This window comes from Pteropus vampyrus, unplaced genomic scaffold, assembly GCF_000151845.1.
Source record: "Pteropus vampyrus isolate Shadow unplaced genomic scaffold, Pvam_2.0 Scaffold256, whole genome shotgun sequence".
Lineage (NCBI taxonomy): Eukaryota > Metazoa > Chordata > Mammalia > Chiroptera > Pteropodidae > Pteropus > Pteropus vampyrus.
In genome coordinates, this window is record NW_011889037.1 from 176,769 (window position 1) to 197,665 (window position 20,897).

General features: G+C 62.5%; 2 protein-coding genes across 5 annotated transcripts in view; both read right to left on the reverse strand.

The window, feature by feature from the left end:
- GPT (glutamic--pyruvic transaminase) overlaps positions 1-2,867 on the reverse strand; it is a 4,484-nt gene extending 1,617 nt beyond the window's left edge. Inside the window, exons 1-6 of the mRNA XM_023520279.1 lie at positions 2,097-2,867; positions 965-1,127; positions 739-828; positions 556-664; positions 245-378; positions 9-149 (exon numbers count right to left, since the gene is read on the reverse strand). Coding sequence (XP_023376047.1) covers positions 9-149; positions 245-378; positions 556-664; positions 739-828; positions 965-1,127; positions 2,097-2,551 — 1,092 coding nt within the window. The 5' untranslated portion in view covers positions 2,552-2,867. The remainder of the gene's footprint in view (positions 1-8; positions 150-244; positions 379-555; positions 665-738; positions 829-964; positions 1,128-2,096) is intronic.
- Positions 2,868-3,016: 149 nt separating this feature from the next.
- On the reverse strand, positions 3,017-20,854 carry PPP1R16A (protein phosphatase 1 regulatory subunit 16A). Of its 4 annotated transcripts, none has more exons than XM_011374840.2 (12): positions 20,733-20,850; positions 11,354-11,516; positions 7,454-8,411; positions 6,276-6,346; positions 6,064-6,209; positions 4,905-5,008; positions 4,712-4,836; positions 4,496-4,621; positions 4,339-4,414; positions 4,095-4,224; positions 3,769-3,934; positions 3,017-3,615 (listed from the first exon to the last, which is right to left on the reverse strand). In XM_011374840.2, the coding sequence occupies exons 3-12, from the start codon at positions 7,710-7,712 to the stop codon at positions 3,244-3,246; spliced, it is 1,575 nt and encodes a 524-aa protein (XP_011373142.1). In that variant the 5' UTR covers positions 7,713-8,411; positions 11,354-11,516; positions 20,733-20,850; the 3' UTR covers positions 3,017-3,243. The 4 variants fall into 4 exon arrangements, with proteins under 4 accessions (XP_011373142.1, XP_023376095.1, XP_023376093.1 ...); XM_023520327.1 differs by adding an exon at positions 8,716-11,137 and having other exon boundaries at positions 4,095-4,414; XM_023520325.1 differs by having other exon boundaries at positions 4,095-4,414.
- Positions 20,855-20,897: the final 43 nt, after the last annotated feature.

Below are 20,897 nucleotides of genomic sequence, written 5' to 3' on the forward strand. Positions count from 1 at the left end.
GCCCAGACGCGCTCCTCGTCCAGGTAGTAGTCCACCTGCACCGCGTTCAGCTCGGCCAGCGCGGCAGAGTACAGCGGATACTGAGGGATGGGGATGAGCACTCCCGAGCGCGCGCGACCTTCACCGGCCACCAGCAACTTCAGCACTGTCTGTGGGCAGGATGGGGAGGCCGTGTCGGTGGGGCCAGGGGCTGCACCCCGCCGCACACAAAGAGCCACGGTGTCCTGCCTTGGCTCCGGCCTACCACGATGGCGTCGCTGGCCCCTGCTGACAGGAAGATGTTGTTGGGGTCTGCAGAAATGCCTCCGTCGCGCTGCTGGATGTACCGCGCCACATCCTCGCGGATCAGCTGGATGCCAGAGCTGATGCTGTAAGCTCCTGGGCCGGGGACAGGGCGGGACAAGGAAGGACACTTGTGGTCCCTTTGCAGGCTTCAGGAAGTGATCCTCCCCCTTCCAGCAGCCGGGGCCAGCCTACCCACCTCCTCTGGAGAAACCCTCCCTCCAGTTCCTGCTCCTCCCTGGGGCTTGGGCCCGTCCTGGCACTCGCACCTACCTAGGCTGTGGCCTCCACACGCCCGCAAGATGTGCTCCGCCCTGCTCTTGGCATCTTCGGGGAAGTCGGGGCTGTTTAGGAGATCCGGCTGGGCACAGAGGGCCAGGACCTGGGAGGAGTGAGGGCTGAGACCAGGGCACATGGGCTGACTGGGGAGGGGCGCCAGGGCAGTGCGGGCCTCACCTGGCGCAGGAAGGTGATGGGCTTCTGCCCCATGGCCTGGGCGTCCCCGATGTTGGCACGGATGACCTCAGTGAAGGGTTTCTTTACGCCCTGGGTCGGGGGGCGCAGACGGTGAGAACAGGCCCTATGACTCCCGCAGGACCTTGTCCCATGCGACGCGGTTAACGGGGCCGACTGGACTGCCCAGGTGAAGCCTGGAGGGCGGGGGGGGGGGGCCAGGGCATACCTGGCGCAGCTCCCGCTCCAGCTCCAGGGCGCGCAGCACAATGGGGCCGCGAACGGCGTACTCCACCCTCCGAATGCTCGAGTTCATGGTGTCCAGCGTCAGCACCTTTTCCTTTACCCCTGTCATTGCAGCCTGGCTGTCACCTGCTCTCAAGGCCATGACCCTGCTCAGACCAGGCAGGAAGGCAGCTCAGGAGGTGGCACAGTCCGGAAGTGGGGTGAAGGCAACTGGGTCGAGGCTCAGTGGCCAGGCTGGGGAGGAGGGCTCAAGATAAGAGGGTGCCCTCTTCACTACAGCCTGCTGGCCCCACTGAAAGGGACAGAAAAAGCTGGAGGAGGAGCTGGGGACGCCGGCCCGCCCCACTCATCTGGGCACAGCTCTGCCCCAGGGAGCCACAGGGAGTGGGTGAGGAGGCAGGCGGGGCTTGGGGCGAGGCCTGGTGCCTGCCCAGTGTCTCCATGACAGGGGAGCAGGAGACCCACATGGGGGGTAGGGACAGACGGAAACTTCGAGAGGCTTTGCGGGACCGTTTGGGGAAGGGGAGGCAGTTGACAGAGCTGGGCAGGGCTGACTCTGAGGTGGGAATGGAGCCTGGGGCCTCAGGTCTACCCAGCAGGGCTCAGCAGAGGCCCCTCATCCTTGCGTAATCTGGCAGGCCTCAGGAATCGTGGGGTATCTGGGGAGGGGAGTGAGGCATTCAGACCAGGGGCTCCACCTCCCCGCACCTGGCCCAGGGGCTGGACCTTGGGCTCCATCCTGTCTGAAAAGCCAGAGTCTCTGGGCTGTGGTGTCGGGGAAGGGCCCTCCGACACCTCGCTGCTCTGGGCTGCAATGTGCCCTTTCGCCAGGCCAGCCTGGGGCTGCCCTTGGGGCCACGCCAGCAGCGGTCACTAAGCCCAACTTCCTTTGCTCCTGACTGGTGGAGAGAGTGGGAAGCAGGCAGGGATAGGCACTCAGGGCCCCACCCCCGCAGGCCCTGCCCAGGGGTGGCTCCCCCAGCGGCCGGCTCGGGAGGGTCAGGGAGGCAGCCTTCAGAGCTGGGCCCTGGCTGTGGCCGGCTGGCGGAGGGGTGGGTTCCCTGGCTCCTTGTCTGAGAGGGAAACGACAGGAGCCCAGGCGGCTGGCTTCTCACCTCGCACCTTTCTGCTCTGCTCTGCTGGCTGCCACTGCGGCCTCCCTGCTGCAGGCCTGTCCCTCTGGCCCCCCGACCAGAGTACAGGTTAATACGGGTCGGTCCTCAGGCGGAGCCAGCCCTGCCCGCCCCCCTGGCAGCAGAGCCCAAGTGGCAGCAGAGGTGGCAGGTGGACCTTGGGCAGCTGCACTGCTCCACGCACTAAATTTAACCAGCAGCCTATCTGGCCCTGCCCTTAGTTGGACACCCCTCCAACCACTGATGGTCAGGGAAGGGCAGGCCCTGCAGACACTGGGCTGACCCGGTTGGTGTTGAGTGGAGAGGGGAAGGTGACCTGAGCCCATGCCACCCAGCACTGGTGGCCATGCACAGCTGCCCGCCGTGGACAGAGGAGCTGGTAGCTCCCTCGGTCCTCCCACTCGAGGCCCCTTAGGGGCCCCTGTCGCCTCACACATTGTGCCCAGCCAGCTCAGAGCCTGAGTAGCCAACTGCTGGCCCCTTTTGCCAGTCCAGGCAAAAGCTGGCAGCCAGGCGCCAGGATCGGATGCATGCCAGGAACAGGGGGCCTGCCTCTGGGAGGTTTGTGACAATAGCCTCGTACAGCCTCTCCTCTAACAGGGACTCCCCCAGCCTTGATCCCCAAGGAGCGCCCTTCCGAGGCTCCCTGCTCCCCTCAGGAAAGCAGAGCTGCAGAGCTGTCTCTGGGAGGCTGGGGGGGGGGGGACAGGGTGCAGCAAATGCCATGCTTCTTGCCCAGTGGAGGAGTCCTCACTCCCACGCAGGGCCGGGCCACCGCCAGCAAGCCCCAGCGCGCACTGACAGGCCCCCATTGGGTGCTCACAGGGACTGCTCCCCCAGGCCCAGCCGCGCAGCAGTGCCCACTGCAGGGACGGTGGCCCAGCTGAGACACACAAGGCAGGTGGCAGAACAGCCCTTTATCAAGAATCACAGGATGAAATGAGGTCTCTGCAGTTGGGTCCCCCCAGATGTGGCTTCTGCCTCAGGTCTGTTCGTGGGTAAGGAGACGGGATCCCAGATGGGGGGAGCCAGAGAGGCCCCTCACGGGCTGCCCGCTCACAGGGGCACAGCAAGGTCTCTGAGGCAGGAGCCCTAAGGCAGGACTGTTGCCACCTTGAGCCCCAGCCCCTCACATAAGCATGCAGCATGGCTTCTTCTCCACGGGGGCCTCCTCCATGGGGGCCGTGAGCTTGAGCAGGGGCGGGTCCGCATCAGGCCTGGAGCCATGCTCAGGCTGGGGGGTCTCGGGGTCTGAAGGCAGGCAGGACTCTGGGGCCTCTGGCCCCTCAGATGCGGGACGCTGTAGCTTAGCAGCGGCCCGCTGGCGCTTGAGCTCTGCCAGGGTGTGGTGGGCCTTGGCACGGGCCAGGGCGTCAGTGGCTGTGCCCTCCAGGGGGCCCAGCTGGTAGGAGACACTCCGGTCCAGCCTCTTGGAGTACAGGTGACGACCAGCAGGGCTGCCTGCTCGGCCATTGTGTGCCTTGGATGCCTCGGGGTCCTCCTGTGGGGACAGCGGAGGCCATCAGGAGGGCTCTCTGCGCCCCTCCTCGTCCTCCCGCTGCCTGGTAGTCCAGGGGCAGCAGCTGACCCTGGACTTCTGCCGGGCACATGTGCACAGGGCCACGTGCCTGCCCCACAGTGGGGCGGAGCTCACTTGGGAGGGTGGGGGCTTGAGCTCCGAGTCTGTCTGGCGGTCCTCATCCTCCTCAGGTGGTTCTGGGCTGCCAGGAGGCGGCTGCTGCCACACGATGGCCTCTTGGGCGTGCTCCTTGCGGTATAGGCTGGTGCGCTCGGTCAGGCTCACCCGCCTCACCACCTTCCTGGGAGAGGGCAGACTGAGGTGCGGGAGAACACCATCCCCCGCGGACTCTGCGGGGTGGGTGGGGGGTCTCCAGCTGGCACTCCGGCCGCCTGCTGACGTCAGCGGGGTGAAGACAGTGCGGGGCTTCGCAGAGGCAGGGGCAGGGGTGGGGCACTTACCCACGGCTGCCAGCACTGGAGGTGCGGCGGCGCAGCAGAGCGCGCTGGCGACCTCGGGCACGCAGGAGCGCATCGTGCTTGTGCTTCAGCTCCAGCAGTTTGGCCCGGACCTCCTCATCCCCGCACACGTCTGGGAGGAAGTGGGCGGAGGGGTCAAGGGAGCCCTCGGCCTGGTCCCCAGGCGCTCGGCCTGGTCCCCTGCCTGGGGGCAGGGGACGTGAGGGGAGTTTAGCTACCAGCTCACCAAGAGGCGTCTCATCCATCAGGGACTTCCCATTGAGATCGGCCCCATGTGCCACTAGCAGCTCCACCAGATGCACCTGTGGGCGAGAGCGCAGGCTGCTGAAGGCTGTGGAGCTGCGGGCCTAGCCGCACCCCAGCTGCCCCAGCGCCAGGCTCACCTGTCCCCAGTAGGCGGCAGCGTGCAGCGGCTCCCAGCCATCGCAGTCCTTGGCGCTCAGGCTGGCCTGGTGTTCCAGCAATAGGGCAGCAGCCTCGCTGAACCCGCTGGCAGCTGCGACGTGCAGCTGCAGGCAAACGGCCCAGCCCTGAGTCCCAGCCCGTCTCCCTCCAGCAGCAACCTCCCCCACCTGGATCGCACAAAGCTACGTCCTCACCAGTGTGGCCCCATGGTCCCCAGGAGCGTCGAGGTCAGCCCCCAACCTCAGCAGGCTCTGGATGCCCTCTAGCATGTGCAGCTCCGGCAAAGCCCGGGCCCCCTCAATGCTGTCCTGGGTGATGCCTGCAGGGTAACCGGCTCACAGCTAGCACACCCAACCCCCCCAGGCAGGCAGGTGGGGCGGGACTCACCACGGCTGGCCATGGCTGTCTCAAGGCAGTCCAGCGTCTGTTCATCCTCACACAAGTCGTAGGGCATGTTCCCGTCAGTGTTGACAGCCAAGAGGTCAGCGCCACTGCAGGGAGGCGGACAGGGTGCTGGCCACAAGGCCCCTCCCAGAGGTTGTCCATCTGCAAAGCCCTCAGCCTAGGGCTGGGACATTGGAGCCAACGATGGGGAGGCCAAGGCCCCAGATGTCCTGGACCCTGTCCTCAAGCCAGGTGGTGTCCTGCAGTGTCCACCTGTGTCTTCAGGTTCTTGGGACCCATCTGCCCCCATGAAGGTGCACAGTGGGCCTGCCTGCCTGGGGCGGGTGGTGGTGCCAGGACTCTGGAAGCCCCAAGGAGCAGGTGTGAGAGGAGGAGCACCCGGCAGAGCCCTCACAGGGGACAGAGCCTGAGTGGGAGGGGCCCAGAGCCCAGGGCGGTCCCCACTGTGGAGACCAGGGGCTGGGGCTTGGGGCTGCCCTGTGCACAACCCCTGTGGCCCCAGGACCACTCACCCCCCACATACCCACACACCGTGAACACCTACACCTCTCCCTGGACAGCCTGAGCCCCCAACCATCTACCCCACTGGAGGGTCAGGGTCGAGGGGCCACAGAAAGGGACCCCTGGGTCCTGGTGAAGCTGACCACCTGCGTGCTCACGGAGTAGAGCAGCCTTGTCCTGACCACCGTCCCATTAACAGTTCCCACTTCCTCCTTGCCAGTTCCGCCCTCACCACTGACCAGAATGGCATTCCTCTATACAGACCCTGGCGGGGGAGGGGGGGGCAGGGGGCACAGCAGGAGGCCAGAGCTGGAGGTCAAGGCCTATCCTCAGGAGTTCCCAAATTCCTAATGGCCCCTGGTGGGAAGACACACGGGGTGAGCAGCCAGGTGGGCAGATGACCACACATGCTCATTCCCTTGGGGTCGCAGCATCTGCAGCCCTTGCCCAGGCCCTGCTGTCCATGCCAGGACACGAGCAGTAGCAAAGGCAAGTGGATGCACAGGACACAAGCGCAGACTGCCTAGGCACGAGATACCTGATTCTGTAAGATCAGCCCTGCCAGCCCTGGTGGCCGCAGCCCCACCCCGACAGAGGCACACTTGCCACACTTGCCACACTTGCTCCTACTGGGCCCTACCGGGCAATGAGCAGCTCCACCAGGTGCAGGTGGCCACAGGTGGCTGCGGCATGCAGGGGTGTCCAGCACTCGCTGTCGCGGGCGTTGACATTGGCCCCGGCCTCCAGGAGTTGCTGCACCATCTCCCGGAAGTCATCGATGCAGCTCTGCAAACGCGGCAGCCTGAGCACCAGCTCCGGCCCGTGCCCTCCCCCAACCCCCACTCGGCTGACCTGGTGCAGAGCGGTCAGGCCATCCTCATTGGCCAGGTCAGGGCTGACTCCGCTCTCGAGGAACTGGCGGACTACAAGGGGGAGGCGTGGTCAGTCCCGCGCCTCAGGGCCTAGGCTGACTGGGGGGCTGCAGCCAGGGGAGCAGAGGACGAGGAGGACGATGGTACGGGGGGCGCAGAAAGGGCGCCAGAGCCCATGCCCAGGGCTCAGGGGCTGGCACTGGCATCTGTCTGCCTCCAGCCCCCAGCAGGACACACCCCTCTCGAGCCATGGCACCCCAGCCCTCAGCCTTCCAGAACAAACCCCTCCTGTCTGAGAGCAGACCCTGCCGGGCTCCTGACTGCTCCCCGAGCCCTTCCCATGCCTCATCCAGCCCCCGCACTGGCAGTCGCTCTGTCCCTTCCCTGGTACCTAGAGCCGTTTCCCCACAGCAGACTCCCTGCCTCTCCGTAGCCTGGACTGGGGGCACCCCGGCCTGCTCCCCCCAGGGTCTCCCCATGAGCAGAGCTGGTCTCTGCCCTCACTTCTCTTCAGCGGTACTAGCTCGTTCCAGGCTCTCACCGAAGTCACCTGGGACCTCCTAGCACTCCCCAGCAATGCTCCACAGCAACATGAGGACACACCCTCCTTCCCACACTTCCCTGTGCCCTGGCTTGTGGCACACCCAACCACGCCCTCCATGTCCCCTGCCTCCTGGCCTTCTGCACCCCAGGCTCTGCAGCGGGCGCCCCGGCCCTGGAAGGGGGCAGAAGAGCCCATAAGAGCCTCTCTGGGAGAGCAGAGGGGCCAAGAGTGTGGAAGGGGCGAGGAGTCTGCCGAAGGCTAAGCCCTGGCCTCCAGCCAGGAGGCAGAGAAGGGAGGAGACCGGGGCCGGCGTGCCCAGGTGGGCGCTACTGGCCTCCTTTCCAGAGGCGGCGGCCAGGACCCTCCTGACGAGAGGTAGAAGATTCCGGGCCACACCAGCCCAGCAGAGCCACACCCTGGGCACTGCAGGCTCCTTGGAGCCGCACGCCCACAGCAGGGCCCCACATGCTGCCCTGTCACCATCACCGGGAGCCCACAGCTGAGGGAGCTGGGCCAGACCCTGGGTCCCCATGGGACGGCCTCACAAGGCGTGCACCAGGCTGGCAGGGCCGGGGCTGCCAGCAGCGCACGGCCCCAGGGCCAACCACACTCACCCTCCTCCAGGTCATTTCGGGCGGCAGCCTCTAGAAGGGTGACGCTGGCAGGGAAGAGGACCCGCTTCTGCGGCCCACTGACGGCCACCTCCCTCCTCGGCCGCTGCCTGTGGCCTTTCCTGCCCTGGGCTTCCTTCTCAGCCTGGGCCCACATCTTCACCTGCTGGGCACGGCGCTTCTGGGCGTGCTTCAGCCGCTCCTGTGTGCTCATTCTGCCCACCATGGGCATCTCTGCCAGGAGCTCCAGGTGCTCGGCCATGGCGGGGGCTGCCGACCAGGGGGGCTGCTCGGGGCACCAGATGGGGGAGCAAGGGGGCCGGGCTGGGCCGGAGGGGTGGGGCAGCTGTCTGGACTGGCGCCCTCCAGGGCATGCCCTCGCAGAGGCTCGGTGCACTCTGCCCCTAGCAAGGCTGTGTCAGGAGGCTCCAGGCGGTGCCCAGACCCAGGCAGAAACACACAGCGTGGGAGGGCAACTGAGCCTGCGTCCCTGGAGCCCCGGCAGCACAGGCAGGGCCCCTCCCAGGGTCAAGGCGCACAGCCTGGGGGAGCGGCTGGCCACCCTGACGACAAAGCCTCAGCTCCCTGACACCGTGCCGAAAGGGAAGGGAGGGCCGGGTGACGGGCAGAGGGCCCTGCTGTCCTAGGAGCGCCGCACCCTCCAGGCCTCAGGAGCCTGGCAGGGGCCTGGGAGCAGCCATGACGGGGCCTTCCCTTCCCCTCCCCCCCTCCCGTGTGTCTTCCAGGGTCACTGTCTCAGCCTAATGAGGGGGTGCGGCTGGAGGGCGGGCTCAGGAGAGGCCAGGACAGGGCGTGTGTGTGCTCGGAGCCCTGAGCTCCCAGACCTGGTGGAGCTGAGGCTCTGCGGCCAGACCCGGAGTGCACTGAGCCTGGCAATGTCTTCGGGAGGCCGTGCCCTGCGGAGGAGCCCTGGGTGGGTGACCAGGCGGCTCCTGTTGGCCTGAGAAGGAAGATAAAGCACATCAGGTCAGGCCCCAGGTACGCCTGAGCCGTAGTGAGCGCTGTCCCACAGGGTGCTGAGGGGCTGGGCCAGTGGCCGCCAGCTGAGGCAGGCCTTCCCTCTGGCGCTGATCCCCCAGGGCCCGGCACTGGCCTCAGGAGTTGTTCTCTGCAGCCTCTCAAGGCTCCGGGCTCTGGCCTGGTCCCCAAAGCACTGCTGACCTGCGTGCCGCCAGGCCTCAGGCTTCCCTGCCTCTTGGCCACAGTGGGCCCAGCCGATCTTGACCAACAGCCCAGCTCCTCACCACTCAGCATCTGGGCCTCTTCCTCCCTGGGCTTCCTGACCCGGCTAGTCAATGCCCAGTCGCCCTGGGCTGTAATAAAGGTCTGAACGTATGACGCAGGCCCAGGTGGCCGGCCTGGCTTGGATCTGTTGGGACAGGCAGACAGCTTGGCTGGGGCATGGCCCCATGGAACCCACTATGACCTGTCCAGCCCAGAGTCCCTGTGCTCGGTGGCATGGTCACGGGACACACCTCAGGAGGCCCTGGCTGTATTCCGCCCAGAAGGTGCTCGCCCACAGCTCAGCAGGAGTCCCCACTCTCGCCAGGCCGGGCCTTGTGGTCACGCAGACACTGACCCAGCCTCTGTCCAGGCTCGTATTCGGGGCTCTCAGTGAGTGCCTGGCCTTGGAGGATTCCCGGGAGTGAGTGGGCTTGCGGACCAGCAAGGCCCAGGAAAGAATGTTCCCAACAACACTCCCGCACCAGGAAGGCTGTCCCCGGCTGGCCACCACTGCAGACTGCTGGGGTCAGGGCAGACACTCTGTCCAGACTCCCTGCCCAGGCCCCAAGCCCCGCCTTTGCCCTCTGGGCACAGCTTCCCTGGACGGAGACAGGCAGGGGTCCAGATCCTGCACGCACCCCGCCAGCTCCCAGAGCACACCTGGGGGGTGGCTGAGCTCTCAAACCCTCTGCCAGACTCTCCTTCCCTGCTGGCCTCTCACAGCTCCCCTCATGCCCCTCCCTGCCAGAGAGCTAGAACCCCCAAACACAGGCTGCAAAGTGGGATTGACACCCTGCCATCAGTCTCGGGAGCTACCTAGGAAGCTGACCCCAACAGATGAAGGCCAAGGAGGGGCGCAGACTGCCCTCTGCCGGCCAGTCTCCAGCCGCGGGAGGGGGAGGACCCACAGAGCAGGCCGCCCCTAGCTGTCCCACTGCGGGCCAAGGCTCCCAGCAGACCGGGCTCGCAGGGCCCTGGAACCTGCCCTGCTGCTCCACGATGGGCACCAGCATCAGAGCCACTGCCTGACTTGATTAAGTTTAATGAGATTTGGGAGACGCCATCCACCCCACCCTTTTATAGGAGGAAAGGGACCCGGTGACCATGTCCTACAGAAAACAACCTAAAGCAATGACCAGCTTCTCAAATTGAGCACATTCATTCTCTCGTTTTCTCATTCTGAAGGCGTCTGTGACATTCACCACAGAGCAGGACCTGGAGAGCCTTGCTGCCCCCACCTGCGCCCACCGCCCTGCCCTGGCTCCAGTTTGAGGACAGGACACAGGGCTGAGGCTGCACACCTGGCCCCTGACGGCCCCCTACACCCGGGGCCGCACACACAGGTCCTCAGCCCAACTCTGCTGGGCCACCCTCCCGAGGCCCCAGACTCTCTCCGGCCTCTTTAAGCGTCACGTCTTGCTGGGGGCCACCTGGAAACCGTCTCCATGGGGCCCTGAGCAGCCTGACTACCTCCTCTGAGAGAAAGGAGGTGCCCAAGGCAGCCTCAGGGAGTCCCGGGACCCATTGCAGCCCAGGGCCCAGGACATGGCCCCCCAGTACGAGCCCTGAGCTGTCATGCCCCCAGCCCCCGAACCTGCCCGCTGCCGTCACCAAGTTTCACTCAGCCTTCTCCTCCCAGCCCCAATACCCGAAGTGCCCGCCAGAGCTGAAGACTTGCCCCCCAGCTAAGCCAGGAAGGCCAGGCCAGCTCCATGGAGTGGCTACTACGCCACCCAGGCCGAGGGGACGCTAAGCAGGCCAGCTTCTGCCTCTGTCCACAGACCTGCCCCCAAGTCTCCCTGAAACGTCAAGTGAAAGATCTGGGCGACTCTTTCCAGTCCCTGGCCCTATGCCCAGGCCAGCTGTGCGCAAGTGTGGGACTGAGTGGGAGGAGCCTCCTGGGAGGACGGCGGCCGCTGCTCCCCGTCCTCTTCACCAGCACCACTGGGCCTTCCCGAAGATTGTGCCGAGAGCACTGCTGGACCCCTGGCCTTTGGGACAAGCGCCCAGGGCCCAGACCTGGGCCCGGTACAGACAGATCCCTGCTGGCCGTCTCAGTGGCGCCCTCCAAACCGGCCACTGCAGCCCTCCCCCGACGGGTCCCCGCTTGGAGAAAACTGAGGCTGCCCCTAAGTGCAGTCCTGTTAAACACCGTGCCGGGCTGCCTCTCAGGCCCGCTCCCCAGCATCGGTGTGAGACTCAGAGAGGAGGGCAAGGGTGTCACCTTCCTCCCAGAGACAGGGGCCTGGCCTTGCTCAGAGATGGGGAGACGAAGGGGCAGGGGGAGCAGGAGGCCCAGCGCCCGCCCACGCTCCCTGGAGGAGATCCCTGTAACTTGCAGTCAAAAGAGCTGGTGTTACTTGTGGCGTCGCTATAATTTCAAAACGTGGGCGACTCCCCAGATGCCGCTCTCTCCAGGAAAAGCACAGCGTGTGCTGCATTCTGCGGACACACAGACATGGCGTCTATGTGCCATGGGTGAGGGGCTCTGACACGTCGGACTGAGAACACTGGCGCGGCTCTGACTGCCCTGTTTCAGGGGGTGTCTGGGCATGGGGTGGGGACTGCCACATAGAACCCACCGCAACCAGGCCGCTAGGGACACGCTGAACCTCACCTGAGGGCCGAGCCAGCGCCTCTCCCCCCGGCGTGGCTCACCTGCGACAACGGCCGTGCCCACAGCCCGCGAGCCCTCAGGCGCGCGTGCCCACAGCGGCTCCTAGGGCAGGCGAAGGTCGGAAGCCGCGGGCACTGTCTGCCCTACGAGGGCACAGCTCGCGGAGGACACGCTCCCGTCGGTCTCCTCAGCCTCGAGCGGCACCTGGAAGGGGCCTCAGTCAGTGTCGGAAGGGCGGAGGGGCCAGGCCAGGCGCAGCTCGGTGGGCCAAGGGGTGGACATCTTACTCCACCAGAGACCCTGACGTGAGCGCGGCAGCGGCCCCGACCCAGGAGGCAGGACCTGCGCCTCTCGTCGCCCGACGCGCCCTCCTCGCTCCCCTGCACCGCCTGGCCGGGGGGTGGGGACAGGGACGGGGGGGGTGCGAGGACGGGCCCTGTCCTCACCAGGGGAGCAAGACATACACCAGTGAGCCAGGTGAGGCCCGCGGTGGGCGGCTCTGGGGCAGCAGCAGGCTCTCCCCGACAAGCCCAGGGAGCAGCCAGTTGGGGGCGGGGGGCCAAGGACGTGAGGGCAGCAGGGACGGCGAGGCCGCTGGGCGGGAGGCCATGGGAAGAGCACATCGGGTGCTGCCGTGGGCACCCTCACCATGGCGACACTGTGCGAGGACGGAGCGGCCATCCCCAGGGTGCACCCACCTGCCCCCCGCAGGCCTGTCCTAGAATACTCCAGAAACTAATTCCAGTCTGCCCCTCGCCGCAGCACCGTTATGACAGAAAACACTGGAAAGGACCTGCGTCTGACCAAACGAGGCCCTGCGGCTGCATAGGACACCTCTGGTGCCCCACCACGGACGGCCACCAAGAAGCGGGGTTTGCTCAGTGACAGGAAGGGACAAAATCCAAGTGTCATGCTACCTTTTATGGAAGAAAGGGATAAATTAAGAATGTGCATCTACACCTATAAAAGAAACATGAGGAAGATGCACGAGAAGTGACGAAAGGTCATCGCAGCAGAGGCAGGTGAACAGGGGACACGCGCTTTGGGTCATTTCTGATGACTTCTGAGCCCATTGAAGGTCAGCCTCTTCGAAACCACGTGATGTGCTGTTTCGGGAGAGGCGGCATGCACGCCTGCTGGCCGTCCAGGCCGCCTTCTGCCAAGGAGGCCAGCAAGCCTGGGGCCAGCAGCACCCACACAAATGAGGGGTGTGATAAGACCGGGCGGTGGGGGCCTCACAGGAGAGACGCTGAGGCGTACACACCCATCCAGCAGGCAACGGACAGGAGAGAGCGAAGTGGTAAGATGAGGCTGACCCGGTACTGTCCAGGGCAAGCCAGGGCCAAGAAGCCTGGAAGTAAGTGTCCAGGAGCCAGTGGTCAGCGGAGGTGAGAGAGGGAGACCAGGTGCAGGGGGAAGGGCCACGTGGGACGCAGGTGCCGCCTAGAAAAGTCGGGCAGGGCGTCCCCTCTGTCCTCGCACCAAGCCCACTCCAGACACGTCACAGACGTGGCCATGAGAAAGAGTGAAACCAAGGGGCACAAGAAGGGAGCTGGAGGGTCACTTGTGGGAACCCAGCACAGAGGAGCCTCTCTCAGCTTGACCAAAGTCCAAAACTGAAAAGAAAACGGATAAATCTGATGACGCGAGAGTTTAAAAATGTCTGCACTGTGAAAACAAAACCAAACCGACAAGGTCAGAGACAGGCCTTGTCAGAGTCAGGCAGTCAACTGGGCAAAAACGTTTACAGTAAAGGTGACAGAGTGGTCCTTGGGGCAATGACAACAGGGCAAAGGGCAAGACAGCTCACGGGACAAAGGACACAGATACCACTGAAAGCATCCAGACAAACGCTCGCTTCTCTAATAATTAACACATGCAAATTATAAGTAGGATGCACTTGGGCCATGAGCTTGGACAGCACATGTGGCTGGACCAGAGACCCCAGCCGCCAGCCCCAAAGGACGGACGGCCTCAGACCCGACACACCGCCCCAGACACTGCCCTGCAGGTGTGCCCTGCAGGTGACCTTTCTCAGAGGAAGGCACTCTTTTTGTTCTTTTAAGAGAAAAGGGGTCAGGAGGTAACCTGACTCAGCAGAAGCCCCCATGGGGGGTGCCTGTGGAAGGGGTGTCTTGGGGCCTCCCTCCTCAGAACCTGGGGAGGGGAGGGGAGGCGGGCTTGCGAGGCTGCACAGAGCAGGGCTCCTGAAACTCGCCCCTGGAGGTGGCTGCACCCCCACCCCGCCCACCCCACATCTAAGTCTGGTCCCTCAAGGCCTCCACTGGCCCTTCCCGCCAGCCTTCTAGGAGGCTGCTTTTTGTCTGCCCACCTCACCCCCTGGAAGTGGGGCACCCACTCCGTCCCTTACTGTGGCTTGAGCCCCCTCTCCCCAGGAGCCCAAGCTGACACGAGCCATGGGCTGCACCCACCATCCAGGCCAGCCTCTGCTGTGGGCATCTCTCCCACCGCTGCGTTGCGTCTGAATTCCTGGGGGTCTCACGTTCGCGTGGACCACCCTCCACCTCCCTGCCCCTCAGCCTTGACCTCTTCTTCCTGCCAGTGACCTCGTCCTCTGTCTCAATCACACTCTGAGCCCTGTCGCCTCTCGTAGGTCTCCCCCATCCCGTTCTCTGCCCCTCACCCCTTCCGACCCGCTCCAGCACTCAGGGCCCCCACGCGGTCTCGTCGATCATCGCCTGCCCTCTGGCCCCCACGCATCACGACTGCCCAGATGTGGACACGCCAGCAGAGCTGCTGGTGGGCGGCCGCCATCAGACAAGCATAGGACACACGACAGCCCTGATGCTCATGGCAGCCACGCGGCTCTCTTGCCTCCTCCTGGTCCTGACGCCAAGTGCTGAGGGCCCTGACAAGACCGAAGCCATCAGCACAGGATGTACCCCTCCCTGAACAAGCCGCCTGCCGCTGAGCCATCCCAGGGTCACTGTGCTCCAACTACCCCACTAGCAGACCCGTGCCCACTCCCACCGCAGGACCCCCTCCCTCCTAAGGGCTCCCCATCGGCATGGCGACTGTCCTAACCTCGGGGAACACAGCAAGCGCCAGGTGAGACGGGACCTGTGCTGCCACTACTTCTGTCCCTATCGCACTGAAGGTTCCAGCCAGCGCCACTGACAAAGGACAAAAAGGAGTCAGGACAGGAAGGGCAGAAAAACTCATGATGTGCAAATGACATGCCGTGTATGACAAACATCCGAGGGACCTTACAGAAAATCATGAGAAAGAGTGATACTGGTGGCTACAAGGTTAGCGTACAAAAACCAACTGCATTTAGGAATTCCAGCAACAGTCAGGGTCACGATGATACGACTCACAGCAAGCATAGCAGTGCCCAAAGCACCAACGTCTGGGAGCAGGTGTCACAAAAGATGGCCAGACCCCTACACAGAGAACCACAAAGTCTCATGAAGGACCTGAGGCCCCAAGCAAAGGGCAGACGCTCCTGGGTCGGGAGACCCAGTCCTGGAATGAAGCCATGCACCCCGAATTCATCCACGACTCAATATGACCCCTACTGAAACTCCAGCAGTTGTATCTGGAACTCATAAACTAATTCCCCATTTTATACGAACTGCAAAAGGCCAGGAACAGTGGGGACAACCCTGAACAAAGCGGAGCCCTTACACTCTCAGGTCACAGTGAGACCCGGAGGGACAGGCTGAGAGATGGGGACAGCCCCACGGCCGTCCAGACCACAGCCAGGAGGACCCTGCCCTGCGGGCCAGTGCCAGAGGCCTGCCGAGCGGCAGTCTTTGTGCTGGCGCTGCTGTGTCACTCACACACACACACACACACACACACACACACGCGCGCGCGCGCGGAACTTAGAAAAGAAGGAATAGGAGGAAAATTCCTCAACCTGATAAAGGCTATCCCCAAAAACCTGCGGCTAAGTCACGCCTGATAGGGGGAAATGGACACCTCCCCCGGGACTGGGAGCAAGGTCACACTATCCACCGTCACCACCGCTTCCCAGTCCTGTGCCTCAGGTCTCAGCCAGCACGCTAAGGCGAGAAATGACAAGCACAGACGGGAGAGGAAGGTGCAGAGGGAGGGACACAGGAAGGGACACAGAAAGACGTGGAGACCACCCTTGGGAACCCGCACAGGACTGCCGAAATAAATAAGCAAGCACACCCAGCGAGCTCGCAGGTCGCAAGCGCAACACGTCCACACCAACTGTATGGCTCTGCACCTGGCAAATGCAGGTGTCACACATCACTGACGACACAAAATTACTACCGAAAACATGGTATACTTTGGTGCCCCCTTCGACAGGCAGTCTAATCTCCTTCCTCTTGAGTACGAGTTGAACTTAGTTACTCACTTCTAACAAACATGAAAAAAGTAGGAATGACGATGCATAACTTCAGGGAGCAGGCCACCAGGGGTGAGGCGGCCTCTTGCTCCTCGCGTCTTGGACAGCTGGCAGTGGAGACCAGCTGCCAGGCTGAGACACTAGCAGTCCCTGCGAAGGCCCACGGGAGCCGCCAAGGCCCCCCACCCACCGCCACGTGAGCAGGCCCTCCAGCCCCAGTCTAGCCCGCAGATGACGCAGACCTGGCTGATGACCCTAACTGCAACCACAGGGGACCCCGAAGCAGGACAGCCCAGTTCAGCCATGTTTTAATCCTGACCCACAGCAAGTGTGAGATAATAAATGTTTTAAGCCATTCTCTTTTAGCATAATTTGTTACACAGCAATAGACAACACAGAGACCTAAACAGATAGAGAAATATGTATGCCATGTTCTATATTGTTAAAATGCCAATTTTAACAATCCCGATTGGAATCCCAGTAAGCCTCTTTGTAGAAATCGACAAGCTAATTCTAAAATTTATATAGAACTGTATAACATCTTGAAGAGCCCAAATGACTTGAAAAAGAGAAACCAAGATGGAGAATTCATAGTACTTGATCTCAAGACATAAAGTTACAGCAATCAAATCTGTGTGATGTTAGCGTAAGATCAATGAATAAAACAGACTCCAGAAGCAGACTCACACGCACGCTGTCGGCTGATCTCCCACAGGGCGCTAAGGTGACACGAAGAGGAAGGACGGTCTTCGAGACACGGTGCAGGGACGACCGGGCCCCACACGGAAGACGACGGTCCTTCACCACGAGAAAAACCGGCAAACCAGACTTCACACTATTGAAGTCCCGGGAGGACTTCACCTGCTGCAGAAGACACCGGTGGAAACTCAGAGGCCAGCACAGACTGAGTACACCACGAGACGCCCACCCGAATCCGCGAGGAGAGGAACTCTCAAAAGTTGGTAAGACAAACAAGCCATTTTTTAAGGGTGAAAGATCTGAATATACACTTCACAAAGAAGATACACAAATGGCCAGTAAAATAAGCCCATGAAAAGACACTCCACACCATGCGCCGTTAGGGAAATGCAAATTAAAGCCGCTGTGAGCCACCACTCCACACCCACGAAAAAGGCTAAACTTTTAAAAGGATGACAACTCCGAATTAAAGAGAATATGCAGCAGCTGGGCATGTGAAATGAATGTAGAGCCATTTTGGAAAGCAGTTTGGCACTTTCTCGTGACGTTAACCACACTTCAATCTACCATCCCCACCCGACAGTAATAAAGCACAAGTCCACACATAGACTCGGGTCCCTGAGTGTTCAGAGTGGCTTTCTTTATTCACAATGGTCCCAACAGGAAAGAACCGAAATGCCCCCGACAGGTGTGTGCATAGGCTAGCTGGCAGGACACCCACACACTGGAATACCAAACCACACAGGAAAGAGAGCCACCCCCGAATTTCCAGAATGCTGTCCAGTGAAAGCGGTCAGACACAAAAGTGTTCACGTGATCTCACTCAAGTGAAACTCTGAGACACTGAATCTACACAATCAGAAAGCAGACAAGGGTGCCCGGGGCCAGGTGAAGGGAGGACTGACTGGGTGCAGAGGGAACTTTCGGGGCGACACAAAGGCTCTACATCTGACTCTGGTGTTTACCAGGATGTGCACATCTATCAAAATCCACCAAACTATACACTTAAAATAGGGATGCTGTATCTCAATAACGTAAACAACAAAAGTATACAGTTCCAAAGTTTTGCCCTGGCCTCCAAACCGTGCATGGCCGAGCCTGCTTCCGTGCCATCTCCCCCCAGCGTCCCGCCCAACTGCCCACTCAGCGGCCTCCTGCTCCGGGGGACCCTCCGCAACCAGCTGGTGGGGGCATCGGTCAGTCCCTGCCCTCCTCTCGGTCCCCTCGCCTGCCAGTGCGGTGGTACCAGCGCTTCCCTCTCAGGCTCTCGCGAGGCTTCAAGGGGTTAGACACAGGGCATCTCTGGCGTCTGGCACAGGGGTCGGTCAGCGGACTATGGCCTGCCGTCTGCTTTCGTGTGGCCCATGAGCAAACAATGGCTTTCATGTGTTTTAATTATTGAGGGAAAAATGGATGAACTCTTGTGACACATAAAAATGACATGAAATTCAAATGTCGGAACAGAGCGTTCACTTACAGACTGCCTGTGGGTGCCTGTCCACAAAACGGCAGAGCTATGTGGCTACGACAGGGACCACGTGGCCTACAGAGCCTGATTTTTACTTGTGGCCCTTCACAGGATGTGTGTGGCCCTGTCCCCTGCCCCGCCACTCCCACCTGGCATGTGCTGTTCCTTCTGTGCAGAAAGCTCTCCCACCAGCTCTCAGGACAGCAGATAATGCTGTCACAATTTGTAATGCTGGTCACAATTTAAATGTGACCTCCTAGGGGGTCTTTTGTAGTCACCCTGCCACTCTCCATCTCTCCACCCTATTTTAATGTTTGACACACCATGTGTCCTGAGAGCTGGGCCCAGAGTCTGACTTGCAAGAGGCAGTCAGTAACTGGGGTCCTGGGGGGGGTCCCACAAGGTGACACAGGAGACTGAGCTGGTGGCTGAGCTGCTCTGATGGAAAGGTTGTGTCAGGGCTGGGCTCAGCACTGAGATGCAGCACGGGCCATGGTGACACATCCACTGCCCATCCACCTGCAGCTTCACCCAAAGGAAACACGGGAGGCCCAGCAGTGACTGGGGAGGCTCTGCACAAGGCCGACCCTGCATCTGGTCCTGGAGTCTCCCTGGAGGTCACCTGCATGCACGCCATCCTCACCTCCTTCCAAAACAGGAGCAGGTCCTAGGAACTTATAGTGCATGTCACACAAAATCAGCGAAGCAGCAGAAGCGAGAAGGAAGAATGGCTGAGGTCACAGGAATCCGGCACAGCAAGAAGGGCTGAACGGGGCAGGACTCGAGCCCCTTCGAGACCTTTTGTGGAAGCACCACCCGGCTGTCCACCTCCGCCTTGCAGCCAGACACCCCACCTGAGGCCAGTGCTCTGGCTCTCTGCTCCACGCCATCCAAGCTGACCCCAATCCCTTCGGCTCCTTCATAGCAGGACTTCTGCGGCCCCACCGCCCATGCCCTCCTCTGCCCGCACCCATCTGTCCAGTCTGTGTTTGTTACGGCTGCCAAGGAAAGAAAAAGCCCAGAATCCAATCCCACCATCAGGCCTCATGGCACCGGCGGCAGCCGAGCGTCGTCCTCCTCAGGTCACCCCCCGCCCCCCCGCGGATGTCTGCAGAGCCACACTTCCCATGCTCTGGCCCCGTTCTCCACTGACACCACAGAGCCTGGGGGGGGGGGTATTTGCTCTCTCCCTTCCACCACCCACAGGGGTTCAGTGTGGGAGTACACGGCACACGCATGGAGCAGTGACCGCTGGGGTCAGGGGGCAGAAGAGGGGCTAGTGCAAAGACCGGCGCACGTGACCCCGAAGTCAGTGAGAAAGGGCTCAGAGGAGAGAACGAGAGTCAGATTGTATTTCAGGTCACGCTCTCTGGCTGAGGTGAGAAGGATGAAGGAACAGGCCTGATGGGGCCAAGAAGACAGGCCGGGGGCAGCTGCTGCAGCCTGGCTGTCTGGCTGAAGGAGGGGCGGGAAAGCCGGGGCCAAGGGTTTTAAGAGCCTGGAACTGCCACCCAGACGTCTTGCTCTGGTTACCAGGCAGACTGTGACGGAGGCACAGCGTGCTGGGTCACCGAGGGTTTGCCTGAGACGCAGGTTCCCAAAGTGCACACAGTGGGACCCAGTGGGAGCAGAGGTGCAGAAATCCCTGGAACGCAGACCCCAATGTTGAGCCCACAGACATAAGAGCCCCCTTCCTAGGCGCCAGCCAGCTAGGCACACCCCTAGCTGGCTGAGTCCGGGACCGGCCAGTGGAGAGCCAGGCAAGGAGCCACTGCAGACAGGCGTCAGGAGGGAAGCGAGGCCTGCTAGTGCTTCTCTTCCCCATGCCGGCTCTGAGCAAGGGCTTGGGGGAGCGGGGCAGGCAGCTGACCGTCCAAGGCCACACTCTTCCATCACAAGAGGGGCAAGGAGCCGACCTCTGCACAGGCACCTCCAAGCAGCTATCAGCCCCTGAGGACACCGGGCCCCGGTCTGGGGCCCCTTGGTGCCCTCTAGAGTGGACTACGTGGCAGAGCTCGGCATGAGGCTTCTTCACACTTCCCTCGGAGAAACCCAACCTCGCAGGGAGGCTGTGGGGGCGCACGTGCCCAGGAAGGCTTGCTGCTGGGCCAAGACAGACATTAAGAGTACTGGGGTGCCCCCACGGCCAGCTGCACCCCAACTTAAAGGCCCAAGGAGAAAAGGCAGGCTCAGGGCTTTGGAGAGGGCTGGTCTTTGGAATGCCTCCGAACACGCCTCCCCTCTGCAGCCCTGGGGAGTAATCCCAGGGTCACCGCAGCCTTCGGCCAGGGCAGCAGGAGTCCAAACCACCCAAGGGAACGCCCTGCACAGCACAGGGCGGGGTATGCAACACCTCACTTAGTACTTCTCATCTGGACCCCCATCTGTGAGGTGCCCAGGACTCCCACACTACAAGTGAGGTCGCTGGGCGCCTGAAAGTTTAAGAGACTTTCCAGAGAGGCTCCAGGTTCTCCGCCAACCCGCCTCCACAGCCCAGGCCAAGCCTGAACGTCCTGCCAAAAAGTAGATAATCCTGGTGCTTCCGCCTGACCCATAAGCTGCAAGAATGCAAACCATGCCACACCGGGAAAGGCCCTTCCTCCTGCTGGCCTTCCGGCCGGTCACTTCTGAAGCCAGTCCTGTAGAGACTTCTGCTCTGGCCTCCCTGTGCCGGCCACTTACGTCTCCTGAGGACACCCCACCTGGGCCCCGCCTCCGCCCCCTCAGCTGGTCTCTGAGTCCACTTTTTCCCTCTCTCAGTTCAGCTCGGCCTCCTCGCTCCCCGCTCTTCGGGGCCCGGCCTCCCCGCTCCCCCGGGTCCCACCGCTCCGCTCCCCCGGGGCCCGGCCGCCCCGCTCCCCCCGGGGCTCAGCCTTCTTCCCTCCGCAGGTCCCGGAAGTCTGAGCCTCACCTTCCGCCTCGTGCAGTCGATCGGATCCGGTCCACCGGTCAGTCAGCTCGGCGCTCCTCCGGGCGCCGCAGGGGCGGGCCCCGCGCCCGGCCCTTGCCATGGCAACGCTACACTTCCGGCCCGCGCGGCCCAGAGCCGGAAGCCGCGGCGCCCGGTGGGAGCCGG